The following is a 13,843-nucleotide window of genomic DNA, read 5'->3' as shown; positions in this document are numbered from 1 at the left end:
AAGTAAATTCACTTATCAGTCAGATTCATAACCCCCTTCTCCACCATGTTATTTACATGATGCAAAATATAATCCCTAGGAAAGAGGTGGGATTCACAGCTGATAAAAATGGGCAACTTTTGAGACAGACTCTTGAGTTCACTATAGCACATCAGAATGTGTGTAAAGACTGGATTTTAGCAAAAGAAGTAAGATCGTTCTCAGTAGATATAAATGGGTCTGATAATTTTTCATGCCTGGTTTCAGCTTTCTATCTGAGGTCTGCTGAAAAATGTCTGGATTTCATGCGTGGTGGTAAACTGATCTCTCTCTTGCATCAATATTTATAAGCAGAGGCTTCTGTTTTTTACTTTTCCATTAAGTGATTCCATCTAATAGTTTTGCTTGCTCTCATTCTGATTCACTTTAAGTTGATAAGTACTAATCAACAGAGAAAGTTGTAGAAGCACATAGTATTACTGTTAAGGGTCCTTATCTAGATATCTAGATTCCGGATATAGGCATTGAATGAAAATTACCACAACTGAAATTTATGAACATGATACATTGGTTCCTTTTAAGGAGAAAAAATACCAATCAACTTAAAATAAGATATCAATATTCTAGGAAATCTAAAGTTCCCTATTTATAAATGTCAGTCAACCCATGAAGATAAAAGAACCAGTTAAATCTTTGAAAAAAACAGTAAGATTCCCTAAATAAGAGCCTGCATTTTCTCTTCCTAATAAAACTCTGGATAAGGAAACATTTATCAAGTCTACAAAAATGTATTTATGCCAAAGGTGAAATTGATGGAAGAAAGGGAGCACAAGGGGCCTGGGGGAGTTAATTCTTATTCTTCTAAAAGTTTGCCCAAGAGGTGAACAAATACAGATGTAAATTAAGCTCTCTTTGTGTGGGTCAAAATATCTTTGTCAAATAACCTTTAACAGTATCAGTTTGGCTTGGACCAGACAGGTTTCATTGTTATGTCTGGGGATTCTGCCTGGAGAAAAGAAAGAGGGAAATAAATGGAAACGTCCTTATTGATGAGTTCATCTCCTTTTCCCGCTGATTTAAAGGTTCACTTTCAGAGCCTTCTTGGGAACACCGTGTCACCCACCAATCTCTGGAGGTGAAGGCCAGGAGACAAGCTACAGAAGGTGTTCCTGACACAGGTGACACAGGGAAATTGAAGGGACCAAGGTTCCGCCCACATACATGTTATGTAAATACGTCTGAGGGCAGAGAGGTCGGCTTTCATCCCTCTGTCATCTAGAATGTTCTGCAGCCTCAATGAGATAGAGATCTCTGCTTCTCAGAGGTCTGGGCAACACCATAAATCTCAACCGACATGTTTCAAACTTAATATATTCCACAAGAGGGGTAGATCCCTTTCGAGGAGAAGGGAAAAAAAGTTCAGGTATTTTATAGACTGGCCACAAACCAGTCTTTTCCACACATCACTCCTATCAGCAGTGTTTTAGTAATTGGGTTCCCGGAAAGGCCTGTGGAAATCAGTGCCATGATGATAATGATCAGGGTCTACAGTCTGGGATTAGGACTTTATCCACCTCACCAGGATGTGATTTAGGAGGATGGAGAAGGAACCTTGATGAATACAAGCAAACCCCACCATGTAAAGACACACCCACGAGCACATTGTATAACGGGCTGTACATTTTCCTTCTGCGGTAAATTACGTCTTGGAATATGTATGTAAATTGCAGAGCGCTTCAATTTTCTTAAGGAAAATGATATGGAAAGGACCTTTAACAACCTGCAGTAAAGGGCTTCCCTGGCGGCGCAGTGGTTGAGAGTCCGCCTGCCGAGGCAGGGGACGCGGGTTCGTGCCCCGGTCCGGGGAGCATCCCACGTGCCGCGGAGCGGCTGGGCCCGTGAGCCATGGCCGCTGAGCCTGCGCGTCCGGAGCCTGTGCTCCGCAACGGGAGAGGCCGCAACGGTGAGAGGTCCGCGTATCGCAAAAAAAAAAAAAAAAAAAAAAAAATCTGCAGTAAAACTTCACACACCTGTATGCTTGATTAAACTATTAGTCATAAAGCTAAATGGTAAAGAATATAATCTTTTACAAAAATTCTCTTTAATCAAGGCAGTGTTGCTCATCACAAAAACCACCTGTATAGTCAGTGAAAAACAGAATGTCACATTAACATAAGGTGAAACATTTATCTAAATATTTTTTCTTTTAATATTATAGTTTCCATAGATGGAGACAATCTCAATTTCCTGCACTTACCTTCCACTGAAGTCTTTCAAGTGTGATAGGAAGTACAAGAAAATACCACACTATAACTTTGGTGGTTACATATTCCTTACCATCTGCTAAAGCGCTATGAATAACATCATGATAAATAAAAACAGATATTCTAACACATCTATAAAACATTTATTTATGCAACGCGAGCACATTTATAACATACAAGAATTAACAAATATCTCTCTTAACTAATCAAGGACATTTACCAATGATTCAATTTGAGAAAGTCAGTTGGGCCTCTAATATTCTCAATACAGCCAGTTGATTTGGTGATTCCCGAAATATTTTCAGGACTTCGATACTTGTGATTGATGAGTTTAAAATTTTGCCAGATATGGTGGTATTCCTGCACGGCAAGACCTTCAGCAGTTGTTGGGGAAATAGGATTCGCATCTTTGACACAACGTCTCCAACCAGTTGTACCTGCACTGATTGCTTGCCCACCACTTACCCTTCAGAACAAGTTTACGAGGTTCATAGGTATATTCCCCTTAATTACAAACCCCATGGGTATGTTAGCTGAGGGTCAGTGTATCCCTCAAAGTCACAGCAATGGAGCCCCAAGTGCCCCAGTGCGTCTTCTCTGTTACACAACACAGATTTCATGACTGAGATAATAAACACTAAGATTTCAGCACATACCATGGTGGAGAGAGAAAGATATGGGGGTGGGGGGGTGAGAAAGCTGAGACACCGTATTGTGACCTACTGGTCTGCAGTGGGTTGAATGGTGTGACCCCAAAATTCAAGCCCACCCAGAACCACAGAATGTGCCCTTTTATGGAAATAAGACCTTTGTGGAGGTAATTAGTTAAGACGAGGTCCTACTGGATGGGAGGGGACCCTAAATCCAATGACTGATGTCCTTAAAGAAGAGAAAGGGACACAAAGACACACGCAGAGAGAAAACCTTGTAAAGATAGAGGCAGAGACCTGGGTGCTGTGTCTACAAACCAAGGAACACCAACTGCTGACAAGTCCAGAAGCTGGAAGAGAGGCTTCGAACAGATTTCTCTCGGAGCCTGCGGAGGGACCCAACCTGCGGACACCTGATTTTAGACTCTGGCCACCAGAACTGTGAGAGAGGATACGTTTGTACGGTTTTAAGCCATGCTGGATGGGGGACTTCGTAATGGTGCCCCCAGGAGACTCACACATAACTGTTTAATATTTGGTGAACCACTAGACTCCACCAAGGCTTACTTCACTGGAAAACTGACACAGTAATATTTACAAAGAAGGTTGTGGTGAAAATGTTTCCCAGGCACTCTGCAAATTGAACACTGCTAGGTAAGCATCAGGTGTGCTTATGGATGAGGGAAGAGACAGAGCAGGGAAACTTGGATCAGGCCAAAAACTTGGCCTTGGGAAGATAGGTACGATTTGGAAAGAAAGAGGAAAGGGGCATTACAGGTGAGGAAACCATGTGAGCAAAAATAGAGATGGAGAAATGTAGGAGTCATTTTCAAATGGATCAAATGTGTTAAAAGAAAAAGAAAACTACAATGCTACGAGTTAAAACTCCTCACTGCTGTTCTGATCTGTAAACATTGACCCAATGAACACGTGCATTGGCTTCCTGGGGCTGCTGTAACCAGCACCCACTCTGGAACCTGGCATCCCTGCCCTGCTTCCCTGCTTCCTCAAGCTTCTGGTGGCCTGTGGCAGCATCACTCTGGTCTCCACTTGCTTTTCTCTCTCAAATCTCCCTCGGCCCCCCTCTTATAAGGATACTTGTCACTGGGCTTAGAGCTCAACAGCTAATCCAGGAAGACCTTCTTGTCTCAAGATCCTTTGACTTAATTACATATGCAAAGAGCCTGTTCCCAAATAAGATCCCAGTCGTAGGTTCTAGGCATGAGCCCGAGGACCTGTCTTTTGTGTGGGGCAGGCACCGTTCCATCCACTACGATACTTATGGGTTTGGAGACAGAAGGAGGCTGAAACACAGGCACGTCACTTAGGTAAGAGCAACACCACCAGGATGATTCGTATAAATCATCAAGGCCAGTCATACAATGGGACACTTATCTGAGATCCCCAAAGAATCACTTCATGCCAAAAAAGAAATGATCATAATAAACAACGTTCAGACAAAGACCTTACGAGCAGACACCAAAGAAGGTCAAATATGTAAGTATCATATATTTTATAGCTATTAATCTTGACCTCTGTTTTCATGAATTTAACTTTCATTACTTCAGATTGCTTTACTATCTCTTAATCGATTTCCTTTTCTCATGTTAAAATGTAGGAACTTCAGGGCTTCCCTGGTGGCGCAGTGGTTGAGAGTCCGCCTGCCGAGGCAGGGGACACGGGTTCGTGTCCCGGTCCGGGAAGATCCCACTTGCCGCGGAGCGGCTGGGCCCGTGAGCCATGGCCGCTGCGCCTGCGCGTCCGGAGCCTGTGCTCCGCAACGGAAGAGGCCACGGCAGTGAGAGGCCCGCGTACCGCAGGAAAAAAAAAAAATGTAGGAACTTCAAAATACTATTTCCTATTAGAATTTAGGAATCACCTTCATGGAAATTCAACTTTCCTAAGAGCCAACGTCTTTTGCCAAATCCTAATTCTTCTTTCCTTCAAGATTCTTAATTTTAAAAGCCAATAAAATTAGACACACTTCCGGATTTAATGCTTATCCATCATGTAAATCACTAAAACAAGTTTAAGAGCAATTCCTAAAACAGGTAACCCCATATAAGGTTTAAAATTTGCTAAAACAAATAACGATAAAAAAACACACAACTCACAGCTTCTTTAATTCAAATTCATGCTCATTAGTGAGACCCTGTTAATATTTCATGCACAGCCTCATCCCATTTACTTTAAAATATTTCTGTAATGGAGATTGGAAGATACACCACGCTCCTATGAGTAATGAAAAATTCAAATGTGTTTAGGGAAGATCGTCAGCTGTAATTTAAATAATGTTGCTTAAACATTTCTAAAAGGACTTCTGAGCCTCTGCTCCAAATGAGATTCAGAAGCATGGCAGGGTCTCGCAGTCAGAGCAGAACAGTCAGGTGTGTGGGTCTCTGGGGGCAGGAGGCTGGATGTCAGTATCATCACCAGCAGTAATGATTGTTCTTCCTGTGAGATACGGCATGTTTTTACTAACAGAACTAGGTAAACCAGGCATGGAGGGGCAAGTGATGGTAAGAACTCTCTAGCACATCCATCCAGACAAGAGGAGACTACGAACAAACCCACGAACCCCAAAGCCATTGAGGTCTCCTCCGGGGTCAACTTTATCATCAAAGAGCTATTCAGGATGGCTCATCCTACTGTCCAAAATAGACCCTGCCTGCTGATCTTAAGCCAATTAGCTCTTTGCTACATCTCCTGATTTATAAAATGCAGAAAGCGCTACTTTCCTTGAAAGTGCAATAGCTCAAAATTTAAGTATACAAAGTTACGTCTGATGATTAGAATGGCATATGGCTTGACATATTGCCACAAATTACATAGGATCTATACTTTAACATGTGAATGAGTCCTCAGGGAGTCCTTGGGCTAAGACTCTTTAGTACACCTCAGTGAAATGAAAGACTTTTATAAAACCACAAAATTGACTCCAATTATGGAAAATCCTGCTTTAAAATATAAAGGTGCTTTTACAGGAAATTTCGTGATTCCACAGGGCTTTAGCTATGTGGCAGCTAATCAACTGGCTTTCTCTGCTTTGCTTTATTGCTATCAGAACTCAGTGAAATGATTTCATTCACTCAAACTCTCCGTTGTTTTTCCCAGATTTTCTTAAAACCATTGACATTTTACTAGGTGCTTGTAGAATACTTTTTAAATGCAAACATACAATAATTAGCAAGCAAAATTTTATTCCAAAGCTTGGTACCATTCAGTTTAATGCAATTTTCACTTATTGAACATCTAGTATATCTTCCAGATACAAGACGAACAGACTTACAAGGCGGGTCAGGTATATACTGACTAAAGATAGCTTCCACGAAACTTACAGAAAAATAATTTTCCAAAATCATTAGTTATACCTTATTGTAATTTTTCAACTAAATCCTATGAATTCAATAAATTATTTTTTAAGTATCAAATGATTCATTTATTCATTAAATATTTATTGGTGCATTTTATGTGCCAGATACTCTCCCAGGCACTGGGGATTATCAAAGAATATAGAAACAGAGATACTTGCATAATAAAATGTCCATCAAGAGATTAATGGCTAAAGAAGATATGGTACATATACACAATGGAATATCACTCAGCAAAAAGAAAGAATGAAATAATGCCATTTACAGCAACATGGACGGACCTAGAGATTATCAGACTAAGTGAAGTATGTCAGACAGAGAAAGACAAATATCATATGACATCACATATGTGGAATCTAAAAAAATGACACAAATGAACTTATTTACGAAACAGAAATAGACTCACGGACATAGAGAACAAACTTATGGTTACCGAAGAGGAAAGGGGCGGGGGATAAATTAGGAGATTGGGAGTAGCACATTCACACTACTGTATATAAAATAAACAACAAGGACCTGCCGTACAGCACCAGGAACTACACTCAATATCTTAGAATAACCTATAATTCTGAAAATATATATATATATATTTATGTGTAACTGAATCGCTTTGCTGTACACTTGAAACTAACACAACATTGTAAATTAACTGTACCTCAATAAAAAGAATTCTGACACAAAAGCTTTTGAATTGAAAAGTATTCTAACATTTGAATTGAAAAGTAAAATAACATGTTATTTTATTATGCAAGTATCTTTGTTTCTATATTCTTTAGTAAATTCTTAATATAAAGAAAATATAGATTAAAAAATCTGCACATAGGACGAAAAGATTGCTACTGTTGTAAAAAAAAAATGTAAAGGCTAAATCTCTCAACTCTAAAGGACAGTTGATAATTTCTGAGAATATCTATTCATTATATAAAATCATCCACTGACTTCCTCCCCACATCCACTAAGCCGTCACATGGCACCGTCCCACCAGAACTTCTCACAAAGGTGTTCCTTGGCCTAAGTGTCCTGTCAAGGCTCACTTCCTGTTGACCCGGACGTCTCTTTTCTCTTCGTTTCTGTGATACTTTTCTTTCCTACTAACACCTTTCTCCCTCTTCTCCATGTGCAATTATACACATTTCCCAAACTATGACTAGGTTTCTAGAAACAGCCAGCCTCCCAGTGTCAAGTATTTTCAGCATCTCATGGGAATTTCCATTAAAAACCTCAAATTCCAAACATCTGAAGAGGAATATCTTTCCTTCCAAACAGCCTCCTTCTCCAGGATTTCCCTTCTTGGTTGGCCTAAAATAACCTCCATCAGTCAACAGGGTGCGGCCCTCGGGGTCATCTCCAGCTGTGTCCCCTCCCTGGCTCCACACATTCAGTCACTCACTCTTCCCTGGGAAGGCCACCACTCTGTCCTGCCGCTCTGGCTCAAACGCAGTCCTTGTTGGAGTGTTTCCATTATCCCCCTTCCTTTCTTCCCAACCTACCTACATCATGTCCTCTGGTTTTCTCACTTCATCCCCCACCCTGTCTAAAAACATCCGATAAGTTAACACTGTCAAGAGGACAAAGTCCTGAGGTGTACATGCATATTTATTCATGATTTCACCACAAACAGCCTTCCTAGACTTTTCTCCTACCAACCTCCATACACTTGACCAAACGTCTGGTACCATTTCCCAACTACGATGTGGTTGGAAATGGCGGAGTGTTAGGTTTAGCCTGGTCACTTCCTGTCCTGCAGATGTTGGAAAGTGCGAATATTACTTCTCCCAGACTCCCTCGCAGCTAGGGTCCGCTCGTTCTGCAGCTTCCACCTGTCTGAACTACTGCCCGAGATTTAGAGAGTTGAAGTGGCGGAGGCTGCATTTCTGCTGTGTCTGTGTTTTACCTGGTGAGCACGTCCAGGAGATGTTGGTTTTCTCCAGCACTGAAGGCTCCAGGCTCAGCCACTGACTCTTCCTTGTTGAGTGCCGGGGAATGGGCCTCTTACTGGTTTAGGTGACAGCAGTTACTGGGAGTCAGTACCTGTAGCAGCAGTTTCTCAATCAGGCTGCAGGCTTCCTGATCAAAGACGTGGCCCTAACTACAGAGGGAGCCCTGTCCTGCGGGGTGGTTTTAAGGTCATTTCTGAAAGTTCAACTTAGAGTCCCCCTGATGGTGATTTTCTGCTTGAACAGCTACACGGGATTCTGTCCTTTGCAACCGAATCCAGACAGACGCACGGTCCGTTCATTTTCACAAGCCCTTGTCTTTACTGGGGTGTTCCTGCCTCGCAGTCTCAGGCAGCTCAGCATCCCCCTTATAGGTCAAGGTCACGTTTTACCTCCTCTTGAAAACATTTCTACACTCTTTTTTGGAGCCAAATAAATTCTTTCTTCTTTGTGCTAACAGAGAATTTTGTTAACATGACTAATATTACTATGAGCAAATTACAGCGGAAGTATTTGTTAACTTTCCTTTTCCTTACTTGACTGTGACACGTTTGAGGGCAAGAAACACGGTTTATTCATCTTTGATCCTCTAGTGCCCTGGGTTTGGCATATAGTAGAGTCTCAGTAAACACTGGCCGAAGTGAACTGAAATACGCTGAGAGTGAGAGAGTGACTAGGGATTTCACCCCTTAATAACGGTATTTGTGCTATATCCCAAACAGGGAGGAAAGTCTGACGGCTACAGATTCAAAAGTGGAAGAATTAACCAGAGATGGAAGCTGGATCGGAGATTAAGTGGGATGTGGATGTGAGCATTAAAAGATGGATAAAATTTGACCCTGTGAAGAAGACAGGGAGGATATTTCCAGCTTGAGTGGGAAGAGGCGTCACGCGTGGGGGGCGGGATCCGCAGGAAAACAGGGAGCGGATGGGAAAAAAGAACCTGAACAGGGGTTTTGCAGAGGAGAGTTGAGGCAGGTAAGCCTTGGAAGAAGTGACAGGGACCAGCTCGGAGAGGCCCAATAGGAGGCTGGCCTCAGGACTGTGACATGTTTTAGACAGATAAGAGTCGGTCCTTGAAGGATCTGAAGAAGGAAGCATGTTTTACAAAGCCGGTTAGGCAACGGAGAGGGATCGGAGAGTTGCCTTCTTCCTTAGGTTTAGGAAAAGTAATTTAATACTAACAACTATATTGAGGGTAAGTAAACTCAGATGTCCAATGTTTCTTTTGATTTTGAAAATATCCCAAATTTCACAGAAGAGCTCTTGTATTAAATCCAGGTCTCGTTTGCTCGTATTAACTTATAAATATGGAAACGTTATGAGACGAATCACACCGCGTGCTTCATCACCCACGTTCTGAAATGCTAAGTCCTTATCGGGCTTAGGAAAGAAACATTTTGTGGGTTGTTCACCCAGTTTCAAAGATCAAAACTCTAAAATATCAAAACCTTTAAGGCTTGTTCTTAAGACCTTTGGCCCATTAGCGCGTACCATAAATGGCTCAGTTCTCTGAACTCACCCGCCCTGCGTAGTGCATAACGGTGAAAGCTGTGCCTTGGTCTTTGAGGGCGAGGTTCCCGTTCCCATCCTTCATGGGGGAGTAAACTGCATTTGTGTTTGAGGATTCTAGAAGACTGTGTAGCTTTTTGGGAAGACTTGGTTCCACTGACCAAATCATTTGACTTTCTTCATCCAATAAAGAGAGAAATCCAGAAGGCTTCTGAAAGTTAAGAAGAGGAGTTTTTTCCTTCTATTACTCAATTTGCTATCTTTGTCATTGCTCATGCATACCATTTACATCCTCATCACGTTCATACAAGCACTGAGAAAATAAATTAGTCTTTATTATCAATACGTGTCTATTTTTGTTCATTGCTGTATCTGCACCACCTAGCAAACCTCTGATGTCGTGTTGGTTCTCAGTAGTATTTATTGATTAGAGGAATTGAAAATAAATAAGTGCTTTTTAAAGTCATTAAAACACTGGCATTGTTAAAATATATATTCTCACCTTAATAAAAATAAAATTTCCAACTACAGAAAAGTTGTATGTTTTCTTTCTGGTATATAGACCTACCTATTTATAGGTAAAAATGCAAGTTTCACCCTATACTTGGTATGTCTTTTCATTTCATTTTGGGCGGTATCAAAGAGGAGTGGCAGCAGAAATATCCACTGACATTTCCAGTTCATACTGATGAGGTCCCACTATTGAAATAACCATTCCAACGATGAGACCCCAAGGATGATAACCAAAGAGAAGTAACTTCATTCTGCTGGCCGCGGTTTAGCAGTCAAGGACATAGCAGCAGGCGAGAAGGGGGGTAGTGGGTACCCAAGGCTTCCCATATACAGGTAAGTATATATTACTGTCAACCCATCTTATAACCTTAAGGAGGTAAACTGTATACTATGGGTGTCATGATGAGGGAGGGCTTTCTGGAGGAAGAGAACTTCTTCTGTACTTAAAACAAGGAATGTTGACAAGTTGGTACCAGAAACAAGAACACTGCACATATTCGGAAAATGAATAAAGTAATTTGTAAATATACATTTATAAAAATAAAGGGTAGAAAATTATATACTATTCTCCTCAATAGCTAAATGGTACCAGTTTTAAACAATGTTCAAGTGTTTTAGAAATATTACTGGTGAATCTATATAAAGCCTTATATTAGTAGATACTGATGTTCGTGTGATAGATTTTTGTTTTTATGATGGCGATATTGAGGCAAAGATTCTTGCTTTGTAAGGTAGAAACAATAAAGATAAGCATAAACACCTGCAGAAATACTAAGATGATATGTACGTATATATATATTTTTTTCTGCCAAGGTTTTCCATATTCAAACTTAGAAATTTGGAGACAAACAAGATTCTGCTGAGTTTGTTTTATGGTCTTGCTAGTCTTAGAGTTACTTTATAAAATATTATATTTGTACAATGGGTATTTATAACTATGCCAAGAGGAGAGTTTTAGCGACATAACTGTAGCTGAATATTTTTTATAACAAGATGATCTGATACTTGTTGTCTTTTTAATCAATGGGTAATCCTTCAAATGCCCTTTCAGAGAAAGGTCGTGTGCTCCTCAATCAACACTGAAAGATTATAAGTAAATTAGAAATTGCTGAGTCTCCCATAAAGATATCCTCAAAACAAGGCCCCGTAAAAGAAAGTTCTTTCTCTCCAGTATATTTAAATGCATGCATCCTGTAAAGTATCTAATTATATTATGTGAATACCTGGAAAAAAAAATCCAAAACTCCAGTCTGGTTACCAAGAGAATAAGCCGTTTCCATGGTGACTCCCTCTTGTGCACATTCTGTTTGCTCCTGTAGGAAAAGCACTTCATTGATATGGTGGTGCATCTTCTCATTGGTCATGTTGACACAGAGCTATTGTGGGGAAAGAGGAAACAATTCACGAGATGATTCGGCATGCAGATCCATGGTTCCAGGACACATTTCAGACCAGTGAAATGCTGACTCAAGAACGGTCAGCACAGTTAGTGTATCTATAGATGCCGCACTACAGTCGTCCCGAGAAGCCAAAGTAAAGAGCTTCACTCGATGCTGTTGACTTCCTACGGTCTGATTACGCAACTGAAGATGAGCACGTTAAAAACGACAAGAAGTATAACTACAGCATTAACTTACAAATTTGGGGTCTAAAATATATTTGAGCATTTAAAAAATGTTTCCAACAGGAATATATATTTGGGCTCTTGTCAACAAATATTATATATATATTTCTTTATCCATTCATCTCTTGATGGACACTTAAGTTGCTTCCATATTTCCATATCTTGGCAATTGTAAACAAAGCTACTATGAACACTGGGATGCAGGTATCTTTCCGAATTAGTGTTTTTGTTTTTTTTCAGGTATATACCCAGGAGTGCAATTGCAGGGTCACATGGTAGCTCTATTTTTAGTTTTTTGAGAAATCTCCATACTGCTTTCCATGGTAGCTGCACCAATTTACATTCCCACCCACAGTGTGGGAGGGCTCCCTTTTCTCCACACCCCACCAACACTTGTTAACAAATGTGTTATTTCTTACAGTTTTAATTTAACTTAAAAATATCTTAAGATATTAGAAAATAAAATAAAATAACACAAATCTACCCAAGATGAAGTCTTGCTTTCCCCCTGGACTATTCTCCTATATTCTGCTTTTTTTTTTTTTAATAACAAAAACCTCAAAAGAGTTGTCTTTTCTTCTCTCAAATTCCTGTCCTCCCCACTATTCAAAACCCGCCAGTACAATTTTGCCATCACTGCTCCACCAAAATGGCTTTTCTAGAAGTCACCAGTGATATGTGCATTTCTAAATCCAGCGTTCAACCCTCCGTGTTCATTTTCCTTGACTTCCCAGTGAAATCTACAGCCGATTCCTCTACTTCCCTGGGGCACTGTCTCCGCTGTCTTCCAGGACATCCACTCTCTTGGTTCCTACCTCACTGGCCACCCCTTGTCCATCTCCTTCTCTGGCTCCATCCTGGAGTGGCCCAGCACTCTGCCCAGGGCCTCCTGTTGCTCATCTCTACACCTACTACCTTTGTGAGCTCAGGAAGTTTCACAGACCATCCTGTTCCCCCATCTGCACTATGTTATACTAGGTAGAATCCAAAGTCACTTAGAAATATTTAGAATTCTGTAACTCACTGAAAATAATTAAATATGAATAATTTATATAAATCGAAGTTACCAATAAAGCATTTGTAAATGGAAATCAGATCTCATTTGCAAAGGGAACAATATTTAGGATTATGTTTAATGTGAAATGGGATGTATTTATACAAAGTAAATGCCAAAGTTATTGTAAATCACACAAGACTGGAACAGTCACCCGAAAAAAGAGAGACCGCCCTGGGTTCCTCTTGTCCACGTGCCCAAATTCTTCCCCAGGTCTGGTATCATCACAACACCTGCTAAGTAGGACTCCTCTCAGACATTCCTGTCCCTCTGCTGGGAGCTCATGGCTTCTCTCCTGGACACATAAGAGCAGCCCTTACATTCCAGCTTCCAACCAGCAAGCCGAGTCGCCCCCCATAACCAACACCAGAAATGCCCTAATTCTCCATACAGGTGGTCTAGGCCTGCCCATAAAGGTGTGGCAATTAATAAATTAAGAATAACACACGCATAGCTTTCTACTTTCTCACAGACCTAGCTATTTGGGAGGATGGGAATTCACGAGATTCTAGGGACACAAAGAAATCTTAGAGGGAAATTTTTTCAGAGAAGAAAAGAAGCAACATATTGGAGTGCAGGGCATGGGTCAGCACACAGAGGGAGTTCATCCTGAGGCTGGAACGGTTTGCTGAGAAGTTCTATTCTTTAGTTCTTGCCGGGACCAGAATTTTTTGAGTAAGTAGAGGCAGCTCAAACACCTTCAGAAACAGGGTGATTGGAGAATAACAGGATTGCAGACGCGGGACTACCCTGATGGAAGAAGCAGCTGGAGACCTGGAAATGTAGAGGCTCTTATGACCTAATCTGGTCACGTTATTTGGATGATGAACATACATCGATATTTCACTATTAATATAATAAGTGGAGAGTATAGTAGAAATATACCAAATACGATATTTAAATAACATATTTAAATGATATCCAAATACCATATATTGA

The 13,843-nt window shown here is 40.7% G+C and overlaps 1 protein-coding gene across 1 annotated transcript in view; it reads right to left on the bottom strand.

Annotated features, from left to right (window-relative positions):
• MYO16 (myosin XVI) overlaps positions 1-13,843 on the bottom strand; it is a 404,938-nt gene that overhangs the window by 145,471 nt on the left and 245,624 nt on the right. The window contains exons 21-22 of the mRNA XM_065896022.1: positions 11,450-11,602; positions 9,724-9,924 (exon numbers count right to left, since the gene is read on the bottom strand). Of these exons, the coding sequence (XP_065752094.1) occupies positions 9,724-9,924; positions 11,450-11,602 (354 nt within the window). The remainder of the gene's footprint in view (positions 1-9,723; positions 9,925-11,449; positions 11,603-13,843) is intronic.

This window comes from Phocoena phocoena, chromosome 18 (assembly GCF_963924675.1).
Source record: "Phocoena phocoena chromosome 18, mPhoPho1.1, whole genome shotgun sequence".
NCBI lineage: Eukaryota > Metazoa > Chordata > Mammalia > Artiodactyla > Phocoenidae > Phocoena > Phocoena phocoena.
Note: the sequence above shows the minus strand (reverse complement) of the source record. Positions and strands in the feature narration are given on the sequence as shown.